This window comes from Oncorhynchus gorbuscha, linkage group LG09 (genome assembly GCF_021184085.1).
Source record: "Oncorhynchus gorbuscha isolate QuinsamMale2020 ecotype Even-year linkage group LG09, OgorEven_v1.0, whole genome shotgun sequence".
NCBI lineage: Eukaryota > Metazoa > Chordata > Actinopteri > Salmoniformes > Salmonidae > Oncorhynchus > Oncorhynchus gorbuscha.
Window position 1 is genome coordinate 49,490,089 of NC_060181.1, and position 24,373 is coordinate 49,514,461.

The window sequence follows — 24,373 nt, forward strand, 5'->3', positions numbered from 1 at the left end:
GGGGAACAACAGTCACAATGTTAAACAAATTGCTGTGTTTGAAGATTTTTATGAAATACAGGCAGCTCGTCTAGTCCATTAATGTTATTCTCTTTTACTGATTTCTCCAGGTTTTGACCCGGTTTCTGTCTTCCTCCTCCCCTGTACCTTTCTGGATCAGTGCCCACCTGCTCTTACTCTACGAGCCTCTCCTTCAGCGAAGGTCACCACCCACATACAATAAGGGGCAGCAGCGGGGGACACCTAGAACTGTCTTCTTGTACTTACCCCAAAACCCCATTGTTCATCTACTGTCCCGCTGGAAGACATGCTCTATTCCCACACGATGGATTCTAGGGTACTTCATCTCCTATTGGCTTATGGGCCTGGCACTGCACTGTAACTTCTTACCATGGACTTGACATGACACTTTCTACTGAAGATCTGATGTGTGCACAAAATACTATTTGAGGGCAATAATAATAGCTCTGAAGCTTGTCATTTTCTGCCTGCTTCATAAATAGACAGTTCCGTTTTGAGATCGCAACTGGCTACTCCCCTCTGTTAGTGTTCGGCAATAAAGTTCAAGCGTTTTATTTGCACTCATCTAATTTTCAGAAAATTGCATATTTTAATATTTCTTTAACAAGAAAAACATTGGATTGATTCGTAATCCAGCATTGATGCACTGATTATATCAAATTGTCTCTGAAAATGTACAGGGTGCAGTTTGTGCATGTGTTATTGTATTTTTTTTGTTTACTAAAGAGCTACTGTAATAAAGCATTGCTGTGTTTTTTAAATTAACAATTAAAATAGTATGCGTCACAAATTATTAGCGTTTGTTGATAGATTCTGCTTGCAGCATTTCAACCATTGATTTCAGCACCACCGACAGCAAGCCTTTCTAGTTGAAACACCTAGAAAGTTAAGATCTTAAGTAAATGAAGCTAGCTAGCGAGCTTGCTGTATTTTATACAGACCATGCATGCTACTGTAGCTGACCTGATAAAACTTGCATCATTACTCTAGAACATTACTAGCAAATGACAGTGAAACTTGAAAGGTGAGCAGTGCACATAATTATGGAGAGTCTAAAAACAGACGGTCTAAACTCAAAGGCGAGTGTGAATGTATTGTTTTGAATTATGACCCAACCGAAGCCGTGCAGGCGGGTTGTCCACTTTGACGCCTAGCTCAATTAGAACGTGTTTGCGTATTTTCGTTGGCGCTGTAGTCACAAAACAAATGTAATCACTTTTTTCAAGCTCATTTGAATTGGAAGTGGTAGCTGGGCACATTCAAAAGAGACCTGGTGTTTGGGGAAGATGACTGAAACCTCCTGCTCCGACTGGGGGATGAAGAACATGGTGCGCTGCCTGTGGACTGTGCAGTCTCTGATCTGGTCCAGAGCATGGGCCAAGCCAGTGTAAATGTACAGGTGTTTATTCAAATTATAATTTGTTTATCTACGACATGTATCAATCATTTGTGTTGTAGTGAATATCAGTTTGCGTGGAGCTTGTATTGGCTTTAATTAGGCAATGAGTGACAGGGGTGGGGGGAAAGAAATCAAGTAAACCCTGAATAGCCAGAATGCAAGATTGAATACAACGTTAGAGATGTGTAATTGATTAACTGAACTGTTGATCATTTGATGATTTGTTTTATTTAAACAAATCTATTCTACTGTAGATTTCTTCACAAGAACATCACTACTTATTTTTCATAAAACCACTAAACTGGGCACCCATGCAGGGGATCCATTCAGGTGCGAGAGACACTTCTGCAAGTAGTGGTAACAATACAAGTGGTCAACCTCCTCTCATAGTTTTTGAAACCTGTAGATATATATATATATATATATATATATATAGATCTTTATATATCCTTTCAACTAGGATGTCCTCCTGTGCACAGCTGACAAAGTCACACCAGCTACAACCTGTGAGAAGGATTTGACCTTTCACCTGCCAGTAGTAAGCATGAGATCTCTTCAACTTCAGCTCTCCATTCTGTATCTTCAGGTAAGGGCAGTCAACATAACTTGGTACATTTGGGCACTTGACCTCTAAGAGTCTCACACTGGGATCAAATATGATTCCATCTGGAGAGGATCCTAACCACAGAGCATCTGGGTGCACTACGAAGCCACACGGAAAGATGTTAACATTCTTCAGTGTGCAGTACTCCTGTACAGCCACTGGCTCCATGGCTAGCCCCCTTCATCTCCATGGTCTGCATACCAGATCCCTTGAACATCCGCTCAGCTAGGTGGTCAGCTGAGGTGTCTCCCTGGACATGGCAATCCTCTCGGAAATGAGAGGATGATATTCTTATTTTCCTGAGCTAATGCCATTCTGGGCTGCTGCTCTGCTCCCTTGTAGCAACCTCGACTTTGTGTGACATCTCGTAGGTTGTCTCTAATGCCTTGAGGTGTAACTGCTCCTGATGGCGTCAGTAAGCACACTGGGAAGCCTGAAGCCTGTAGCCATCTAATGGAAGTATTGGTGGAGAAGTGGCATTGGCAATCTTCACAATTTCACGGGTCTTTGGCTGTGGAAGCTGATAGGACAGAACACTGCCGGCTTGCACTGGCCCAAAGGCAGACTCAACCAGGGGCACGTCAGCTGACATTTCCATTGTTGTCACAAGAGGGGCAGTAAGTGGAGAAAAGTTGGCATACGTTTCTGAGACGCGGAGAAGGTCCATGTCAGGCATGTATCCATTGAGTGCTTTGTAGAGAGAACTTCTGCAAAACATTTTAAAACCTTAACATCATGTTGGAGAGATTACTATGACAAAGACTCATGTAACTTTTCCAGAAACAGCACCAGCCCGAAAGTTCAAATAAAATGAATTAAAATATACAGATTTATATATTATATATTTACCCCCAGTCATTGTCCCAAACAGTTGTCATTATCATCTGGATACAATCACAAGAAAATGTTTTCTAAAATGTTTCCATTCTAGGAACCTCCAACTTACCTTATTCCATCAGCATACGATTTAGTAGGTTTTACGGACCTCTATCCCATCAATCGGACCTGGTTTCACACCCTAATTAACAAAGATTTACTATTACATCGCCTGAAAACTTTTCAGGTGCATTTTTTAATGGATATTGATAGACTCACAAGTGTTCTTTGTGTCGCCGATGTGAAATGGATAGCTAGTTAGCGGTGGTGCGCGCTAGTGGCGTTTCAATCTGGGACGTCACTTGCTCTGAGACCTTGAAGTAGTGGTTCCTCTTACTCTGCAAGATCTGCGGCTCTTGTGGAGCGATGGGTAACGATGCTTCGAGGGTGACTGTTGATGTGTGGTTCGTGCCCAGGTCGGGGCGAGGGGATGGACGGATGTAAAGTCTATACTGTTACATTGGCTTGTGCCAATGCTGTTCTGTGTTTGTGCAGCTGTGAACTGGTGTTGCAGCAGGAATGTTTAGTTGAGAGTAGTGCGCTGTCTGGTAAAGAAGGGCCACCAGATGATTGCATAGAGCACTTCCTGCAACACAGGAGCAGTGGCTTTGGACCACTATCACTGGTACGGAGTGCGTTAACACCATCTGAAGATAAGTGAAGTGACTGAAGTGAGAAACAAGTATGATGCGGCCCATAAATAACAAAAACATAGTAGCGTCTAGTCTTATTAACTAGGGGCTCATTTAACTATACAGGAATAGATTGTGTCTCAGTAACACAATTACCAAATACTGCATCAACAGATCTTAACAGGTTATTTGGTAAAGTGGGCAATTCTAAATTGGGATTGGGACCCATCATTAATATCTATCTACTGATAAGATTAAACGTTGACACTGTCTCCAACACATTTTGACCATGATGATAGTGTCTCACAAAAGATGTTTAACAACGTCCCTAGTAGCTATCTATAACCTTTCCCTACTCTCATGCTGTGCGGCTTTTCACTCTTCCTCATGGACCTGTGACAGGCAGCCCTCACGGTGATCTACCGTGTCAATGTATCTTTGTTAGATACTGTGTAGAAGACATGAATAAAAATTATTTTTAGCTAGCAAATATAGCTACCAAGCATAACTTAAGCAAGCTAACGAAAATACACACATTCTCAGGTACATTCTGTCAACGTTACATCATTTTACGAAGTAACTAGCTAGCTACAGTTAATAGTTAAATTAGCTAGCTAATGATTGTAGCTAGCTAACGTTATATCTGTCACCAACTTGGTACTCACCTTCATAGTTGTCTATGCAGCTTCCTATTGTCACGCCCTGGTCTTAGTACTCTTAGTGTCTCTATGTTTGTTGTCACAAGATAGGCTGTATAGGTTTTCGCGTTTCGTTTGTTGTTTTGTATATTTAGTTATTTCATGTATCGTTCATTTCGCATTAAAGAACATGAGTAACCACCATGCCGCATTTTGGTCCGACTCTCTTTCAACAGACGAACGCCGTTACAGAATCACCCACCACCCCCGGACCAAGCAGCGTGGTGACAGGCAGCGACAGCAGAAGCAGCGAAAGGAGGAATGGACATGGGAAGACGTTTTGGATGGCAAGGGTTGTTCCACTTGGGAGAAGATACTGGCTGGAAGAGATCGCCTCCCATGGGAACAGGTGGAGGCACTTATCGTGAGGAGCAGCGATCACAGGACTTCTGGACTTGGGAGGAGATATTGGACGGAAAAGGACCCTGGGCACAGCCTGGTGAATATCGACGCCCCAAAGAAGAACTGGAGGCGGTAAAAGCGGAGAGGCGCTGGTATGAAGAGGCAGCACGGCTGGAAGCCTGAGAGTCAGCCCCAAAAATGTATTGGGGGGGGGTGCACAGGGAGTATGGCTACGCCAGGTAGAAGACCTGCACAAACTTCCTGTGCTTACCGGGGGGGCTAAAGAGACCGGGCAGGCACCGTGTTATGCTATGGAGTGCACGGTGTCTCCAGTGCGGGTGCATAGCCCGGTGCGGTACATACCAGCTCTTCGTATTGGCCGGGCTAGAGTGGGCATCGAGCCAGGCAAGGTTGGGCTGTTTCGGTGCTCAAGAGCTCCAGTGCGCCTGCACGGTCCGGTCTATCCAGTGCCACCTCCACACACCAGTCCTCCGGTGGCAGCTCCCCGCACCAGGCTTCCTGTGCGTGTCCTCGGTCCAGTACCACCAGTTCCAGCACCACGCAACAGGCCTTCAGTGTGCCTCGCTTGTTCAGCGCAGCCAGAGCCTGCATGGAGCAGCCTGAGCTGTCAGTCTGCAGGGAGCAGCCAGAGCTGCCAGTCTGCATAGAGCTGCTAGTCTGCATGGAGCAGCCAGAGCTGCCAGTCTGCATAGAGCAGCCAGAGCTGCCAGTCTGCATGGAGCAGCCAGAGCGGCTAGATCCGCCAGTCAGCCAGGATCCGCCAGTCAGCCAGGATCCGCCAATCAGCCATGATCTTCCAGATCTGCCAGTCAGCCAGACTCTTCCAGATCTGCCAGTCAACCAGACTCTTCCAGATCTGCCAGTCAACCAGACTCTTCCAGATCTGCCAGTCAACCAGACTCTGCCGGAGCCAACTACCTGCCTGAGCTTCCTCTCAGTGCTGAGCTTCCTCTCAGTGCTGAGCTTCCTCTCAGTGCCGAGCTTCCCCTCAGTCCCGAGCTTCCCCTCAATCCCGAGCTTCCCCTCAGTCCCGAGCTGCCCCTCAGTCCAGCGGGGTCCTTGGTGAGGGTTATTAGGCCTAGGTCAGCGGCGAGGGTCGCCAATCAAAGGACGCGGTACAGGGGGACTAAGACTTGGTTGGAGTGGGGTCCACGTCCCGAGCCGGAGCCGCCACCGTGGACAGACGCCCACCCGGACCCTCCCCCATGAGTTTAGGTGTGCGGCCGGGAGTCCACACCTTGGGGGGGGGGGGGGGGGGGTTCTGTCACGCCCGGGTCTTAGTATTTTGTGTTTATATATTTAGTTGGTCAGGCCAGGGTGTGACATGGGTTTATTTTGTTGTGTTTTGGGGTTTTAGTAGGCATTGGGATTACGGCTGAGTGGGGGTGTCTAGCATCGGCTATGGCTGCCTGAGGCGGTTCTCAATCAGAGTCAGGTGATTCTCGTTGTCTCTGATTGGGAACCATATTTAGGTAGCCTGGGTTTCACTGTGTGTTTTGTGGGTGATTGTTCCTGTCTCTGTGTTTGTCGTCACAAGATAGGCTGTATAGGTTTTCGCGTTTCTTTTGTTGTTTTGTATATTTAGTTATTTAATGTATCTTTCATTTCGCATTAAAGAACATGAGTAACCACCACGCCGCATTTTGGTCCGACTCTCTTTCAACAGAAGAACGTCGTTACACCTATATACATCTTGAACCCCTTTTCATTCTTGCTAGCTGGAGTTTCTGAGGCTGATTTAACAATTCGATGTACATCATTAATATTAATTTGAGGCAAGTCCTGAAGACACCTAGTAAAAAAACTGAGACATAGTGGTAGTAACGTTATATTGTCGATAACAACTAGACTGACCGGAAATTGTCACACTGATAGGAAGTGTGTTTAGAACGTTCGATCATGGAATGTGCGGGCTATTAATATTAAATTATCTGGCAACAGCTCTGGTGGACATTTCTGCAGTCATCCTGACAATAGCACACTCCCTCAAAACCTGAGACATCTGTGGCAGTGTCAAAACTGCACATTTTAGTGGCCATTTATTGTCCCCAGCATAAGGTGCACCTGTGTAATGATCATGCTATTTTTTCCCAGATTGGCGGATACCACCTTCACTGTAGCCTCGGAAGGTTTCATCCCATGTAGGAGCTGCACCTATTTTGCACAGTTCCGGGATAATATTGACCGGCCAAATTTCCAATGTGGAAACTCAGTTTATTGAGGAATGTCTGAGCTCGACATCCTGCTGACCAACCGTTTTGCCCACCTGCTTCCAGAGATTTCCTGCTCCTTTGTCATCTACCCTGTCTCCTGAGGGTCCAGCTCAGGGAGTTTCTACCACATCAGGCCTCAAGGGTGTCTGAGGCTCCAGCATCCCACCCTGCACGGAGAGTTTCTATTGATGATGTGGGTCCTCCGTCCCCCATCTCCCGTCTGTCCTCAAGGAGGCACAGAAAAGGCCAGACATCCACGGCCATTCCGCAATAAGACATTTAGAATCAAGGCAGGTAAAATAGCAATAGTGGGATGGCGCTAAATACATTTCAGATTGGGACTAGGATTATGAGATGGAGTCTGTAGAATTGGGCTTCAAGGCCCATTTAAAAAAAGTTCAGATGGACAGGGAGAGTATTTCAAAGGCGAAGGTAAAGGGAGCAGAAGGATCTGTTCTCCATAGTTCGGAGACTTGTGTCATGGTATTACTCAGAGTGCTGTTATACAGATTGACCATGTCATTGAGGGCCAGCTCACTGCAGTCAGACTCAAAGGTGGGCTAGATGTGTTGATCGAGGGCTAGTTCACTGCAGTCAGACTCAAAGAGGGATGGGTTGAGTTTCCTTAGGTTGAGGAATTTAATAGCCCTCTTTGAGAGCTGGAGAGGAGTTGGAGGGGTCAGAGACTTGTGCTAAGAGACGCATAGCTCGATGACATCCAAGTCAGAGGCAGGGACATCACCAGTGATCATGTGTATGTCCACAGTTGTGGGTGGGAATATTTACATGTTAAAGAAGTCAGCAGCCATAGAGCACTTGGGTGAGTCAACATGGATGTTAAAGTCTCCCAAAATTACAATGTGGGAGAGTGTGGGGCATACAGACGTTACTAGTTCAGAAAACTCAAAAATTAGAGGTATTTGTCTTTGGGGTGGCAAACAAGAATAACAGTGAGAGAGAGGATTTGGTTATTTACATTTAAAAGCAAGGTACTCAAAAGACTGAAAATCAGCAACAGTCAGTGGGTTTAAAATAAAGCAGTCTCTGTATAAAATAGCAAGGCCTCCACCGCGGCCGTGGCTGTGTGCCTTTTTAATGTATTTGATTTCAGGCGGAGGTTCTTGATTAAGATTGGGAAAGTCACTGTCTCTGTGTCATGTTTCAGTGAGACATATGTCACAGTCATTCTCAGAAAAACTCTTACAGAAGAAGAGACTTATTCGTTAAGGATTGTAGAGTGCAAAACGTGTGGACGTATTGGTGGAAACAGATTCATTGCATTGTGGTTGGTCCACTGTGCTCTGTATGAACTATTAACTTGGAAAAGGGGATGTCAATTGCCTGAGGGTTAGCCTGCAGAACTGGCAAGTGATCGTTATTGTCCAACTTCGGTGTACATGTTGTACTGTTCACATTGTGAGTGCACACAATAGACTTTAATTCCTCTCCGTCTGCATGTTTTATGTAGGATCCCGTATTGCATAAGGCTGTTCTTGAGCTCCTTGCACAGGGTTGTTTTAATCTGTTCAACATTTCGGGGGAATCCTTGTAGTGGAGGAAAGTTGCTGCCATTCCTTAGTCTTTGGTCCAGGAGATGAGAGGAAGATCTAGGCTAGTATTTGAATCCAAACAATTAGCTAGTTGATTGGAGAAGTATGCTAATATCTTGTCAAGTTTAAGGTCAGTTTAGATGACTAGATTTTTGTATTCAGTATGTTACGAAACCGATTAACTTCCCTGTTAATATTGTTATGCTCGCAAAGTCTAGGGGTCTTAGGCCTAGTTCACTGGTCTGTAACCTGATTTAAGATGTGCATTTATGTGAGAAATCAGTGCCTAGGTGTTGAAAGTACATGTACCCAGGGAGACAGCAACCTTAACTTGGTCCAGGGGCAGCTCTGTCTCTCTTGACCTATTTTGGGTCGGCCGAGCCCAAGCGGATTATTATGTTCAGATGGTGACGGAAACAGATATTTACGACAAGGAAAACAACAAACAGGCATGCCTAAACTAAGGATTTAAAATCCAAACAAAAGGCCTCATGGCCACCAAATAAACCAGTTGCCTCACGGCTCGCAAGCGGGGACACTGACTGACGATCCTTAATTGGCAGCACCTGATGTGCTTGTCAACCAGGCTCACCACCTGGATAAGGTTGCTGTTGCCCACTGAGGGAAAGGAGTGTGGAAGTGGTAGTGAGCTGTCCTAACTACCTAACCGATTAGCTTTTTTTTAAGCTGATAATTGATAATAATGCATATAAAAAACACAAAACTAATTTGTCACTAAGCGCCATGGCAACGATGTAAAAAAAGTAATTCGAAAATGGGTTATTGGTCATTAAAAGTAGTTAATAGCAGACAAATATTTGACTAAAATCAGCTCCCTTGTTATTGTTTCATAAACTTTGATTTGCTGTTATATTTCAGTGACGAGGAGCCAATAGAGGTGCATCAAAAGAGATGTGTAAGTACGATTTATATTCTTTGCATATTTGGCATTTGAAGCCATTTTCATTGATTTGTCTAAAAATATATGTGCATCAGAACTAACTTCCAGTTAGTATTAATACTTAAAGCTATTGTACTCTCACAGTCATGAGTCAGTTAGTTAATTTGCTCTCTAATATATTTAATTTCTACACAGATTACTATGTACCCCATTCTCTGGAATATTGTGGCATTTCTTTGTATTTATTTGGAAGCGCCAAGGCAGCAGCTACTCTTTCTTGCGTCCAAACACAGTAGGGCACTTACATTGCATATAAAACAAAATGTAAAACAGTACATCATAACATTATTACACCACTACATATCTACAATACAAAATGTATAATACCACCATACAACAATATTACAATGTATGTGTGTGTCTACCTTTTCTGTGTCTCTTCACAGTCCCCGCTGTTCCATAAGGTATATTTTTATCTGTTTTTTAAAATCTGATTCTACAGCTTGCATCAGTAACCTGATGTGGAATGGTTCTATGTAGCTCTGTGTGCCTCCCATAATCTGTTCTGTACTTAGGGACTGTGAAGAGACCTCTTGCTCGTGGCATGTCTTGTGGAGTATGCATAGGTGTTTGAGCTGTGTGCTAGTAGTTTAAACAGACAGCTTGTCAACACTTCTTACAAAAACAAGTAGTGATGAAGTCAATCTCTCCTCCACTTTGAGCCATGAGAGATTGACATGCATATCATTATGCATGTCACGCATGGGGCGGCAGGGTAGCCTAGTGGTTACAAGGTACAAATCTGTCGTTCTGCCCCTAAACAGGCAGTTAACCCACTGTTCCTAGGCCGTCATTGAAAATAAGAATTTGTTCTTAACTGACTTGCCTAGTTAAAAAAATAAGAATAATTTTTGGCTCCCTGTTTTAATAGCCAGCCGTTTTGCCCTGTTCTGAGCCAATTGTCATTTTCCTAAGTCCCCCTTTGTGGCACCTGACTACCCGACTGAACAGTAATCCAGGTGCAACAAAACTAGCACCTATAGGACCTGCCGGACCTGCCTTGTTGATAGGGTTGTTAAGAAGGCAGAGCTGTACTTTATTATGGACAGACTTTTCCCCATCTTAGCTACTGTTGTAATCAATATCTTTTGACCATGACAGTTTTACAATCCAGGGTTACTCCAAGCAGTTTACATTTACATTACATTTAAGTCATTTAGCAGACGCTCTTATCCAGAGCGACTTACAAATTGGTGCATTCACCTTATGACATCCAGTGGAACAGTCACTTTACGATAGTGCATCTAAATCTTAAAGGGGGGGGGGGAATACTTAATACTTATCCTATCCTAGGTATTCCTTAAAGAGGTGGGGTTTCAGGTGTCTCCGGAAGGTGGTGATTGACTCCGCTGTCCTGGCGTCGTGAGGGAGTTTGTTCCACCATTGGGGGGCCAGAGCAGCGAACAGTTTTGACTGGGCTGAGCAGGAGCTGTACTTCCTCAGTGGTAGGGAGGCGAGCAGGCCAGAGGTGGATGAACGCAGTGCCCTTGTTTGGGTGTAGGGCCTGATCAGAGCCTGGAGGTACTGAGGTGCCGTTCCCCTCACAGCTCCGTAGGCAAGCACCATGGTCTTGTAGCGGATGCGAGCTTCAACTGGAAGCCAGTGGAGAGAACGGAGGAGCGGGGTGACGTGAGAGAACTTGGGAAGGTTGAACACCAGACGGGCTGCGGCGTTCTGGATGAGTTGAAGGGGTTTAATGGCACAGGCAGGGAGCCCAGCCAACAGCGAGTTGCAGTAATCCAGACGGGAGATGACAAGTGCCTGGATTAGGACCTGCGCCGCTTCCTGTGTGAGGCAGGGTCGTACTCTGCGGATGTTGTAGAGCATGAACCTACAGGAACGGGCCACCGCCTTGATGTTGGTTGAGAACGACAGGGTGTTGTCCAGGATCACACCAAGGTTCTTAGCGCTCTGGGAGGAGGACACAATGGAGTTGTCAACCGTGATGGCGAGATCATGGAACGGGCAGTCCTTCCCGGGAGGAAGAGCAGCTCCGTCTTGCCGAGGTTCAGCTTGAGGTGGTGATCCGTCATCCACACTGATATGTCTGCCAGACATGCAGAGATGCGATTCGCCACCTGGTCATCAGAAGGGGGAAAGGAGAAGATTAGTTGTGTGTCGTCTGCATAGCAATGATAGGAGAGACCATGTGAGGTTATGACAGAGCCAAGTGACTTGGTGTATAGCGAGAATAGGAGAGGGCCTAGAACAGAGCCCTGGGGGACACCAGTGGTGAGAGCGCGTGGTGAGGAGACAGATTCTCGCCACGCCACCTGGTAGGAGCGACCTGTCAGGTAGGACGCAATCCAAGCGTGGGCCGCGCCGGAGATGCCCAACTCGGAGAGGGTGGAGAGGAGGATCTGATGGTTCACAGTATCGAAGGCAGCAGATAGATCTAGAAGGATGAGAGCAGAGGAGAGGGAGTTAGCTTTAGCAGTGCGGAGCGCCTCCGTGATACAGAGGAGAGCAGTCTCAGTTGAATGACTAGTCTTGAAACCTGACTGATTTGGATCAAGAAGGTCATTCAGAGGGAGATAGCGGGAGAGCTGGCCAAGGACGGCACGTTCAAAAGTTTTGGAGAGAAAAGAAAGAAGGGATACTGGTCTGTAATTGTTGACATCGGAGGGATCGAGTGTAGGTTTTTTCAGAAGGGGTGCAACTCTCGCTCTCTTGAAGACGGAAGGGACGTAGCCAGCGGTCAGTGATGAGTTGATGAGCGAGGTGAGGTAAGGGAGAAGTTTAGTCACCTCAACCTGATCTATTTTGACATGATTCATTACAAGATTTAGTTGAGGTTTAGTGAATGATTTGTCCCAAATACAATGCTTAGGTATTAGTGATGAAGGAAGTGAATAGGAATCCGACATCCACCATGCAGTTATGAGTGCAAGCATAGCACACCACCTAACACTACTTATTCTGGAGAAATGTCTATGCTGTATGACTTCAACTACTATAAAGACCCTGCCTCGTTTTGTGTTGGCCTACAGTACCCTCCCCATATCCCATCACCTCCAATGCAGGATAAGCATTCTGGTAGTTTGGAACTCCTGTCTGGAGAGCAACATCTTAAATAGAATGCAATCAGGTTTTAGGTCTGGCCACAGCACTGTTTCAGCAACATTGAAGGTTTTAAATTACATCCACTGTGCTCTTGATAAGAAGTTGTGTGTCTGTCTTGATTGATTTGTCGAAGGCTTTTGACACCGTGGACCATGCTGTCTTAGTGCAAAGGTTAAAATGTTGTGGAATTACTGGTCATGCTCTAGATTGTCTACGATTTGATAGATAATTTATAAACCAATGTGTAATGGCGGATGGTTGTAAATCTGAGTCCATAGAGGTGTGCTCAGGTGTTCCGCAAGGTTCTATTTTGGCCCACTGTTGTTCATTTTGTATATCAACAACATTGGGGATCTTATTGAAACAGGGGATGTTAATTTTTATGCAGATGATACTGTTCTTTATTCAAGTTGTAGTAGTTTATCTTCAGCTTTTGAAAATGCCCAAAGAACATTTAACATCATACAACATAATCTGATTTAATGCTGGTACTAAATTCTGGTAAAACAAATGCATAGGTATTTTCAAATGCCAGGCATATTACTAATCATGTCATTGCTACATTGGCTGGACATACTATAGAGCAAGTTAAAGTGTACAAATATTTGGGTGTGTGGCTTGATGATATGCTGAGCTTCACTGTGCATGTAGAGAACTTGATAAGGAAGCTCAAGCTGAGAATAGGTTTTTATTACCGGCATAAGGCTTGTTTTTCTTTTGAGGCCAGGAAGGAGCTGGTACGATGTACATTACTGGCGGTTTTAGATTTTAGTGATGATATACACTGCTCAAAAAAATAAAGGGAACACTAAAATAACACATCCTAGATCTGAATGAATGAAATCTTTTTATTAAATACTTTTTTCTTTACATAGTTGAATGTGCTGACAAAATCGCACAAATTATCAATGGAAATCAAATTTATCAACCCATGGAGGTCTGGATTTGGAGTCACACTCAAAATTAATGTGGAAAACCACACTACAGGCTGATCCAACTTTGATGTAACGTCCTTAAAACAAGTCAAAATGAGGCTCAGTAGTGTGTGTGGCCTCCACGTGCCTGTTTGACCTACAATGCCTGGGCATGCTCCTGATGAGGTTGCGGATGGTCTCCTGAGGGATATCCTCCCAGACCTGGACTAAAGCATCCGCCAACTCCTGGACAGTCTGTGGTGCAACATGGCATTGGTGGATGGAGCGAGACATGATGTCCCAGATGTGCTCAATTGGATTCAGGTCTGGGAAACAGGCGGGCCAGTCCATAGCATCAATGCCTTCCTCTTGCAGGAACTGCTGACACACTCCAGCCACATGAGATCGAGCATTGTCTTGCATTAGGAGGAACCCAGGGCCAACCGCACCAGCATATGGTCTCACAAGGGGTCTGAGGATCTCATCTCGGTACCTAATGGCAGTCAGGCTACCTCTGGCGAGCACATGGAGGGCTGTGCAGCCCCCCAAAGAAATCCCACCCCACACCATGACTGACCCACCGCCAAACGGGTCATGCTGGAGGATGTTGCAGGCAGCAGAAAGTTCTCCACGGTGTCTCCAGACTGTCACGTCTGTCACGTGCTCCGTGTGAACCTGCTTTCATCTGTGAAGAGCACAGGGCGCCAGTGGAGAATTTGCCAAACTTGGTGTTCTCTGGCAAATGCCAAATGTCCTGCACGGTGTTGGGCTGTAAGCACAACCACCACCTGTGGATGTCGGGCCCTCATACCACCCTCATGGAGTCTGTTTCTGACCGTTTGAGCAGACACATGCACATTTGCGGCCTGCTGGAGGTCATTTTGCAGGGCTCTGGCAGTGCTCCTCCTGCTCCTCCTTGCACAAAGGCGGAGGTAGCGGTCCTGCTGCTGGGTTGTTGCCCTCCTACGGCCTCCTCCACGTTTCCTGATGTACTGGCCTGTCTCCTGGTAGCGCCTCCATGCTCTGGACACTACGCTGACAGACACAGCAAACCTTCTTGCCACAGCTCGCATTGATGTTCCATCCTGAATGAACTGCACTACCTGAGCCACTTGTGTGGGTCGTAAACTCCGTCTCATGCTACCACTAGAGTGAAAGCAACGCCAGCATTCAAAAGTGACCAAAACATCGGCCAGGAAGCATAGGAACTGAGAAGTGGTCTGTGGTCACCACCTGCAGAACCACTCCTTTATTGGGGGTGTCTTGCTAATTTCCTATAATTTCCACCTGTTGTCTATTCCATTTGCACAACAGCATGTGACATTTATTGTCAATCAGTGTTGCTTCCTAAGTGGACAGTTTGATTTCACAGAAGTGTGATTGACTTGGGAGTTACATTGTGTTGTTTAAGTGTTCCCTTTATTTTTTTGAGCAGTGTATATATGCAGGCCTCAACTACTACCCTGAGAGCACTTGATTCAGTGTATCATGCAGCCCTCAGGTTCATTACAAATCAAAAACGTCTAACACGTCATTGTGATCTCTACAGCGCTGTTGGCTGGTCGTCATTGACCTTGCATAGGCTTAAACACTGGTATACACTGATTTATAAAGCCATATTGGGTAAAATAAGTGTTCTTTTTTAGTCAGGTCGGTAAATAAATATAAATTACTGTCCCATTCTCATTTGCTTCGAACAGTACCAAAACTTAGAACAGGTGATGATAGAAATAGTTTTAGTTACTTAGCTCCATGGTCCTGGAATTCTCTCCTGAACATTTTAAAATTTGCTGATCTAGTTTTGTTGGTGGAGTTTAAACACTTGATCGATATCACAGAAGAGTGTAATGGTCTTTAGGACAGCTGTTTTTAGTCAAGAGTTTTGTGTTTTTAACGGAATATGTCATTGTTGTACTGTATGTGTGTTTTTATAGTTTTGTTTAATGTTGTGTTAGTGTATGTAAGTTGTTTTGTCTGAAACATTGTTGCCTCTGCTGCTATTGGACCAGGTCTCTATTGGAAAAGAGATGTTATCTCAATGAGAAAAAAGGGTATAAATAAAGGTAAAATAAAAAATAATTTAAAAAATGAGAACAGTAGGACACCCACATCTCCCACTAGCTCTTCCTTGGAGTGACCAAAATCTAGTCTTCTGAAAAAGTTAGAGCATCGTTTGAGGGGTCATCTGGGGGGCAGTGAAGGATTTACATTTGAGTAATTTAGCAGACGCTTATCCAAAGCAATTAGGGTTAAATGCCTTGCCCAAGGGCACATCAGTTGTTTTGCACCTTGTCAGCTCTGTGATTCAAACCAGCAAACTTTCAATTACTGACCCAATGCTCTAACCGCTAGGCTACCTGCCACCCTATGATGTTACAAATATGTCAGAGGAGACAAAATACAAAACAAAGTGAGTAGAGATCCCAGGGATGTCAATACTATTATGGAGCCTGGCCCTAAAGGCAACAATGCTGAGAACATAATTGATGTACATAGGGCACAAACAAAGACAGAGAGTACATATGAAAGTGATCTTGACAGTTCTGATAGGGAGGCGAGCCCCAGCCAACATGTATGTCCCATAAGCATGTCCAGGACAAACTTGATGTCCAATGAGCTGGTAAACCATGCTGGAGAAGGTTAGCTCTATGATTGCCAAGGAGTGAATTGAGGTAATGGAGTTTGAGAAATCCATCCAGTCATCTAGCAGGTCATCCAGCCAATCATCCTGTTCCTTTGACCTCAGACGAGGCACTTTGTTGTGTGTCAGGTGGCCAAGCCCACCACCGAGGGCAGAGAAGGACTCCAGCTCTGATTGCAAGATTCTGGGCGGACATTCCTCCAATATGACCTCTCTTACACCCCTAGCGTTGAAAGAAGAACTGACACTCAGTGAGATTGAACCTTATGCTGATGAAATCATCAGTGTTATCTTGCAGAACATTGAGTAAAATACAGAGGACGAAGGTGTAAGTGAACTGAAGAATGAGCCTATGAAAATCAGACAAGTGACACCACACAGACATTGGTAGCGATCTTCTGTTGTCAGGCTTCCAAATATGCCATCATGCAGTCAAGGTAGCTCACAGTATATTCCAGAAGATCAAAATGCATCCTGTCAAGATAGATCAGAGCGATATCCAGACGGGGGTGGACAGCAAAGAGCAGGTGGATGGCATCCTTGTTCTAGAGATTGTTGAAACTGCATTGGAGAAGCTGGATGATCATGTGAGGAGGGATTCTAGTAGGAGCCGAGTGAAGACACCCCATCGCTGAACTTCCATACAACCACTACAGCCCAAAAGTTTCCATGTGTGCTGTAAGGAATTGGAGAGTGCTCTCTTCTTTGGCTGCCGATATCATATCTGTGGTCCTGAATAAGCTCGTGGAGACCTCTGGTGGTAAAACGAGTCAGATGGCGATCAAGAACCTTGTCTGAGCATTGTCTTCAAAAAACCCAGAATCTCTTCCGACAGACTTATCAGGGTCTCAAATTGAATTGGTGTCAGAGGAAATACTTCAAAATATTGTTGGAAAGCTAAAAAAAAGATAATCAGACAGGAGTTTGAGTAATTCAGGGGAACAAATAGTTTGGTTTTCCATGTGAAGCTCAGGATTTTGTTGAAGAAATCTTAGACACTCAAAGGTCCAGGGTCAGACATTAGGCAGTATGGGCCAAAGGCAATTGTCCATGTTTCCTCCTCTATTTCTTAGACATTCAAACACACAAGTGAGACTCACCTCCATAAAGACAATGCAAAGACACCTAGTAAACATCACGTCACCATTGGGAATGAGACACTGGTCTCAATTGGGCTAGGCTGAATAAATAAGAGTTTATAAATAAAACAGATCACCTGCTCTCTCATTCCCTGCGTGACTAGCACAGAGCTGTCAAAGTCAGCTACGTCTCTTCTGAAGGAGACATATGGTGAGCGATCCACAAACCTCAAGATGGAAAGGGAACTTCTAACCTGCATCTCATATTAAAGATTTGAAAACCTGGTGATTACAGCCTTACATGTATGTAGAATAACCGAGTGATACAGCCTTATGTAAATAGCATAGACATCATTTGTACCGAGAGTTACAGTAGTCCCTATTGCACATGGACACACAAAGGAGTGTAACCAGGAAGCTCAACATCCTTTGTCTGAAGTCAAGACTAAGACAACACCTCAAACAATGCAGTGCCCCTGAGAACAAATGGACCTTGGCCCTTGACACTGATTGCAGTCGTACTACAGATACCTGTCAGCGAAACTACATGCAAAGCTGCCAATATCCTCCATGTACTTACTCAAATCCACAGTGGAGAAGTTTGTGAAGGTGATGGATCAGTGCAAGCTACCGTACATACTCTCATGTCAGTCAGAGTAGGGAGTGCTTTGAGCAAAATGCAGCCTTCCTAGAGTGGTGACGCTGAGCTGCTGATCAGTCTGGACTTCAGGCATCAGGGGAGGAGCTGAAGATGAACACAAAGAGCTCAATGATTCATCACCTTCACTCTGATGTTGTGACCAAGTCTATGATGATTTCTTTGCTGTGGGATAACTCTCCCCAGGCCTCAACAAGCAACACAAGTAAGTCCACAACTATCATCTTATTTAAAAGGTAAAAAGTTAGCGCCTCTCTTGGCTTTTCTGACCAACCAAATTATATTATTACATAGGCCTACCACAGCTTCAGTTTTTGTAGAGCAAATGTATCCTTTATGGAGAGGGTTGGTGGGTGCTGCTATTTTTCCTTTTTCAAGTGTGTACAAGTGTGTATCAATACGCATGTGTGAATTGGAAATGTGCTTTTTGCATATCCCTCGGAGAGTGGGTTCACAGACTTGAGCGCGAAAGTATTCGGCCCCCTTGAACTTTGCGACATTTTGCCACATTTCAGGCTTCAAACATAAAGATAAAACTGTATATTTTTGTGAAGAATCAACAACAAGTGGGACACAATCGTGAAGTGGAACGACATTTATTGGATATTTCAAACTTTTTTAACAAATCAAAAACTGAAAAATTGGGCGTGCAAAATTATTCAGCCCCTTTACTTTCAGTGCAGCAAACTCTCTCCAGAAGTTCAGTGAGGATCTCTGAATGATCCAATGTTGACCTAAATGACTAATGATGATAAATACAATCCACCTGTGTGTAATCAAGTCTCCGTATAAATGCACCTGCACTGTGATAGTCTCAGAGGTCTGTTAAAAGCGCAGAGAGCATCATGAAGAACAAGGAACACACCAGGCAGGTCCGAGATACTGTTGTGAAGAGAGACTGTCCATAGGACAAGGAACACACCAGGCAGGTCCGAGATACTGTTGTGAAGAGAGACTGTCCATAGGACAACAATCAGTCGTATATTGCACAAATCTGGCCTTTATGGAAGAGTGGCAAGAAGAAAGCCATATCCATAAAAAGTGTCGTTTAAAGTTTGCCACCAGCCACCTGGGAGACACACCAAACATGTGGAAGAAGGTGCTCTGGTCAGATGAAACCAAAATTGAACTTTTTGGCAACAATGCAAAACGTTATGTTTGGCGTAAAAGCAACACCCTGAACACTCCATCCCCACTGTCAAACATGGTGGTGGCAGCATCATGGTTTGGGCCTGCTTTTCTTCAGCAGGGACAGGGAAGATGGTTAAAATTGATTGGAAGATGGATGGAGCCAAATACAGGACCATTCTGGAAGAAGACCTGAGACTGGGACGGAGATTTGTCTTCCAACAAGACAATGATCCAAAACATAAAGCAAAATCTACAATGGAATGGTTCAAAAATAAACATATCCAGGTGTTAGAATGGCCAAGTCAAAGTCCAGACCTGAATCCAATCGAGAATCTGTGGAAAGAACTGAAAACTGCTGTTCACAAATGCTCTCCATCCAACCTCTCTGAGCTCGAGCTGTTTTGCAAGGAGGAATGGGGAAAAAATGTCAGTCTCTCGATGTGCAAAACTGATAGAGGCATACCCCAAGCGACTTACAGCTGTAATCACAGCAAAAGGTGGCGCTACAAAGTATTAACTTAAGGGGGCTGAATAATTTTGCACGCCCAATTTTTCAGTTTTTGATTTGTTAAAAAGGTTTGAAATATCCAATGTCGTTCCACTTCATGATTGTGTCCCACTTGTTGTTGATTCTTCACAAAAAATACAGTTTTATATCTTTATGTTTGATGCCTGAAATGTGGCAAAAAGGTCGCAAAGTTCAAGGGGGCCGAATACTTTCGCAAGGCACTGTAAGTTCAGAATGAATTAATATAATAATAATAATAATATATGCCATTTAGCAGACAAGGCACTGTAAGTTCAGAATGAATTCCCTCAATAGAAATGAGATATTTAAGTATGAGAATAAAATATATTTTAGCGCCTGTCCATGTTAATAATTTGTAGTCTATGCTTTTATGATTCATGTAATGTAGGTGTTAAAATAGGTTGCTTTTGTGGAATGGAAGTTACCTGAAAAACATAAAACGTTGTGAGCATTGAGCAGTAAATGATCACAAAAAAAACGTGTGCATTGATCAGTAGTAATTACATTTTTATTAAATTAAGGCTACAATGTTATTTCCTATTAATCAAAAATATACTTAAATGAAACTGGTAGTTTATTTGAAAGTGACCAAAGAGATTTTGGATAAATACAGATGCATTATTACATCATGTGCACTTGTACCATAAAGATAGTGACTGTTACATCACTATTACATCATAGAAGTGGTTTGTCAGTGTGGCATTGTTATAACAGAGAGTGATGGTTATCAATAACTGGATCATTTTTTTCCTGAGGGTAAGAGAAACGTATCCACTGACGACCTTTTTCAAACAAAATAGAAATAGAAGCTATCGCATCCGCAACATTGTCATGATCTGTACACTAGTCATGTTAAAGAAGATTATTGGCTTGGTGGTCATTCTTTGGCCAGTCACAGAGATACTCAATTGACAAAAATGACTGACTGGCCATTTGGTCACCATGTTGTAGGACTTCAAAACCACAGATTGTTTCACTTACCCCTGTGTTTCAGATGTGAAAAGGATCATGTGGTCTAAATGCGTGAAACCTGAGCTTCCCTGGCACAGTAAGGCTGCCAGCAGTGTGAGAAGGTCTTTTGGGAAGATGTCACCAGTCAAGACTGCCGTGCACACTGAACAGGAGCCTCCCATCAGAGCCACCCAGAATGAGGGAAAACCCAGCCAGTCACATGCCAAACTCCATGAGACACCTGTATGGGCCCAGAGAGCCAAGGAGCAAATTAAAAGTGCATTGAAGCCCCTGGAATCCCCAGCCAATAAGGAGCCAACCTTAACAACTGCACCACAAACACCTGAGTGTAGCAACAAGGCAGGATGGTTTAATGTACTTGAGAACCAGCCCAGGACAAAGTCAGCCCGGCAGAGTTTGAGGGTCCATCAGATGACACCAGATGACGTCAGTCTATTTTATTTTCTTGAGAATCAACACGCTCAGCAAGTTGAAACAATTGAAGATATTGTGACCTGCTTAATAGGCGAAATCTATTATGATGAGACAGGTACCCAACTAGACACCCCCATTCCTGGCCTGAGTGAAACAGCTTTGGACCTCATTGATAATGTGGTTGATGAGTTAAATAACACCCCAAGTGACCTGTCTGGTTTACATACCGACGAGTCTCTGGTCCTCCCATCTAGTTATAAACATCAGGTGGCCAAGAGTGTTCACAAAGAATTGCTTTCCTGCACTGGTTCCCAAGAAAGCTTGTGGAAGGCTGTATCATCGGGACACATGGTGAAAGAGATTGCCAGCTCAATCTCTCTGGAGGTGTCCAAAGTAACCAGCAGGATTGGGGCTATCTATCACACTAGTGTCGATCACACTGATAATCCAATCTCACCCGGCCCCAGAACAGACACAAATGCTTCCTGGGTGTCCTGTGCAGCCTCAGACATCTCTGAAGATCTTGTCCTCAGAATCCTAGACTTCATATCATACTGTCGGTCACCAGACAGCACTTGGAATGGGCCACAGAGCCGATGCTCCACTGACATGACCGAAGATCTCATGGATGCAGTCATGGTGGAGCTCTTCACTAACACAGCCATGCTGACGATTCCAGTAGGTGAGCACCAGAAAAAATGGTGCAAACCCTCCCCTACAGATCTGGAGAAAGCTGCCAGATTAGTGTATAAGAAGATGGTAAAGGAAACTGGCTCAGCTGAGGCTTTGCAAAACGCTCTCAAGCTCAGAAGGAAATGTGTAGTCACAGCACTGGCTGACGTAGTGGCAAAGCAAGTGTACAAGCTCTTCTCAGAAGAGGAGTCAGACTCCACATATCTCCCAGACCAAACCAGCCACAAAGATGACTGCCCTGTTACAAGCCACAGTAACAAACAACTCACACCTGAGTTTGCTGCTGCTCAGTCTGCCAGTGAGTGCATAGTGAACTGCAAGGCTGTGTGGGAGATCATCTCCAGACTGCTGCAGGAAATTTGTCCTAACGTGCCCATGGAAGAAAAGCCCCAACTTTATGCTCAGGATCTTTTTCATAGTGCTATAAATAAGCTGTCTGAGTCTCCAGGGGTAGCAGTATGTGCTGATGAGACTATCTGTGACGTCTGCCGCCATCCACAGGCCATTGAGTTAATCTGCGGCCGTGTTTTGGAGTGCCTGCAATTTCAGATGAACCTCATGGGCTACAATTTAAGATCTGCCCTGGATGCCCAAGATGAGGCTCTCAGCTACTTTATTGTTGCTCATCTTGTGCAAGAGACCCTGCTGTTGATCTCAAATCAGACCAATGGCAGCTCCCCTGAAGTAGACTCAGGTTCCCACCATCAACCTGAGAGTCAAACACAACCATGTGTAGTGAGCAGCAAAGTAAATGATGAAGATTGGCCCACTTGTCAGTCAAACATCACTGTACCAAAGGGCCATTCCACCATTTCTGCATCCAAGGGCTTGTCCCATAGGGCTTGCTTTTCCACTGTGTTTGCAACCAAGGGCCTACCACAGATGCCAGGTCAAACATACACTGGCAGAAGAAGGTACACAGTCCTGAGTGTGAAAATAAAAAAGGTACAGTAGGTGCTTATGTAGTAACAGATTGGAAATCCCCCAAACTATCAAATATACATTTCACTGAAGTGACTTCATGTTTATTTGACTTAAAATCTCATACACTATTTCATGCAGTTTAGTAGACATTTCTTTCACAGCTGAAGGATTTAACCATGGGTTTGTATGTTAATACAGCGCTCTCACAGAGGAATTCATATCACACCGTCAGAAAGGATCATTCGGTTGAAGGAAATGCAGAGGGAGTCATCTTCTGAGGTCTCATCAGGTTTGAACCATCTATTTGCTTTCAACAAGTTTATCTCTACTTCTTAAGGAATTATATTCTGGTAAATTGTTGTAGAAAGTATTGACTGTCTAATTATATTCTCAGTTTCAGTGGAGATGTTTTCTGAAAGCCATGGACACAGAAGAGGGTGTTTTGGATGGCTCCTCTCTAAGCTAAGCTTATGTGCACTGAAGACATCCACTGGTTCGAGTAATGTTTGAGTGTAACCAAACATTCAAACCTAAGGTGGAGGAATGTAAATAAATCAAAGCAAGCCTACTTTGACCTTCTATTGTGATTCAGTAACAGGTAATTTACCGTGGTTTCAGTAAGTCATATAATTTCCATTATATGTATAGTCATTTCGGTTGCCGACCTTCCATAGCTAGCTAAGTATATGACACAAACATTATTTGCTGCTTTCAATGACGTCTGAACAACAGCATAGCATATTATGAACACGGTGCCAGAAACATTCCATTTAAAAACATACAGTGCCTTCAGAAAGTATTCACACATTTCATTATATTGTAACGACCCTGGGTTTATATGCATGAGCATGCTTTTGCGGCACAGTCGATAGTGCGCCGGACCTCAGACTCGAAGGTCGAGGGTTCGAGACCTGCTCCTGCTGTTACATTACAATATGTATAGTCATTTCGGCTGCTGACCTTCCACAGCTAGCTAAGTATATGAAGCAAAGATTATTTGTTGGTTTGAATGATGCCTGAACAACAGTATAGCCTATTATGAACACAGTGCCAGAAACATTCCATAAAAAATATACAGTGCCTTCAGAAAGTATTCTCACTAGGACAATAACCTAAAATGCACAATCAAATCTACACCGGAGTTGCTTGCCAAGAAGACACTGAATGTTCATGAGTGGCATAGTTACAGTTTATACTTAAATCTGCTTGAAGATCTATGGAAAAACCTTGAAATGGTTATCCAGCAATGATCAACAACCAATTTGACAGAGCTTGGAGGAAAAAAAATGAAAAAATGATGAAGAAATGTTGCACAATCCAGGTGTGGAAAGCTCGTAAGAGACTTACCCAGAAAGACTCACAGCTGTAATCGCTGCCAAAGGTGCTTCTACAAATATGCAAATGAGATATTTCTGTACTTAATGTTCATAATATTTGCAAAAAATTGTTTAAACATGTTTTCACTTTGTCACTACTAAAGCACATCTGTGTGCCTTTAAAAAAAATGTTTTAACCTGTAGAAAACAAACTAGAATTCAGGTTGTAACACAACAAAATGTGAAATAAGTCAAGGGGGTATGAATACTTTTGGAAGGCACTGTATATTTTGAAATGCTATAAAACGAAGAACAATTAGTGTGACAGCAAAAATTATATTTTTTTATTTGGGGGATGGGGGAAGGTCTGTTAGAAGTTAGTAGAGCTCTTTTTAAATATATAATAATAATAATATATGCCATTTAGCAGACGCTTTTATCCAAAGCGACTTACAGTCATGTGTGCATACATTCTACGTATGGGTGGTCCCGGGAATCGAACCCACTACCCTGGCGTTACAAGCGCCATGCTCTACCAACTGAGCTAGAGAAGGACCATTTTCTTAGTAGAGTTATGTGGTGTGGTGGCATATTGCTGCCAGTCAAATTTGTTTTATGTCATGTCACAAGTAGAGATGAAACGGTATGAAAATTTCATACCACGATTATAGTGACCAAAATTATCACACAGTTCTCAGTATTGTTAAAATGTGCTGGAAATG

The 24,373-nt window shown here is 44.0% G+C and overlaps 2 protein-coding genes and 1 long non-coding RNA gene across 3 annotated transcripts in view; 2 read left to right on the forward strand and 1 right to left on the reverse strand.

The window, feature by feature from the left end:
* pigv (phosphatidylinositol glycan anchor biosynthesis, class V) overlaps positions 1-786 on the forward strand; it is a 2,508-nt gene extending 1,722 nt beyond the window's left edge. Inside the window, exon 4 of the mRNA XM_046362633.1 lies at positions 111-786. Within this exon, the coding sequence (XP_046218589.1) occupies positions 111-401 (291 nt within the window). The 3' untranslated portion in view covers positions 402-786. The remainder of the gene's footprint in view (positions 1-110) is intronic.
* LOC124043731 overlaps positions 1-6,905 on the reverse strand; it is a 21,267-nt gene extending 14,362 nt beyond the window's left edge. The window contains exon 1 of the long non-coding RNA XR_006840376.1: positions 6,896-6,905. This is a non-coding gene — a long non-coding RNA (uncharacterized LOC124043731). The remainder of the gene's footprint in view (positions 1-6,895) is intronic.
* Positions 6,906-8,995: 2,090 nt separating this feature from the next.
* LOC124042853 lies at positions 8,996-22,885 on the forward strand. Its single transcript, XM_046360982.1, has 5 exons — positions 8,996-9,120; positions 9,236-9,272; positions 20,327-22,356; positions 22,534-22,624; positions 22,730-22,885. The coding sequence occupies exons 2-5, from the start codon at positions 9,269-9,271 to the stop codon at positions 22,843-22,845; spliced, it is 2,241 nt and encodes a 746-aa protein (XP_046216938.1). The 5' UTR covers positions 8,996-9,120; positions 9,236-9,268; the 3' UTR covers positions 22,846-22,885.
* Positions 22,886-24,373: the final 1,488 nt, after the last annotated feature.

Coding starts and splice junctions, on each gene's coding strand:
- LOC124042853 (XM_046360982.1), top strand. Junction 22,357..22,533: donor TGAGTGTGAAAATAAAAAAG/GTACAGTAGGTG, acceptor ATGTTAATACAG/CGCTCTCACAGAGGAATTCA. Junction 22,625..22,729: donor ATCTTCTGAGGTCTCATCAG/GTTTGAACCATC, acceptor TTATATTCTCAG/TTTCAGTGGAGATGTTTTCT.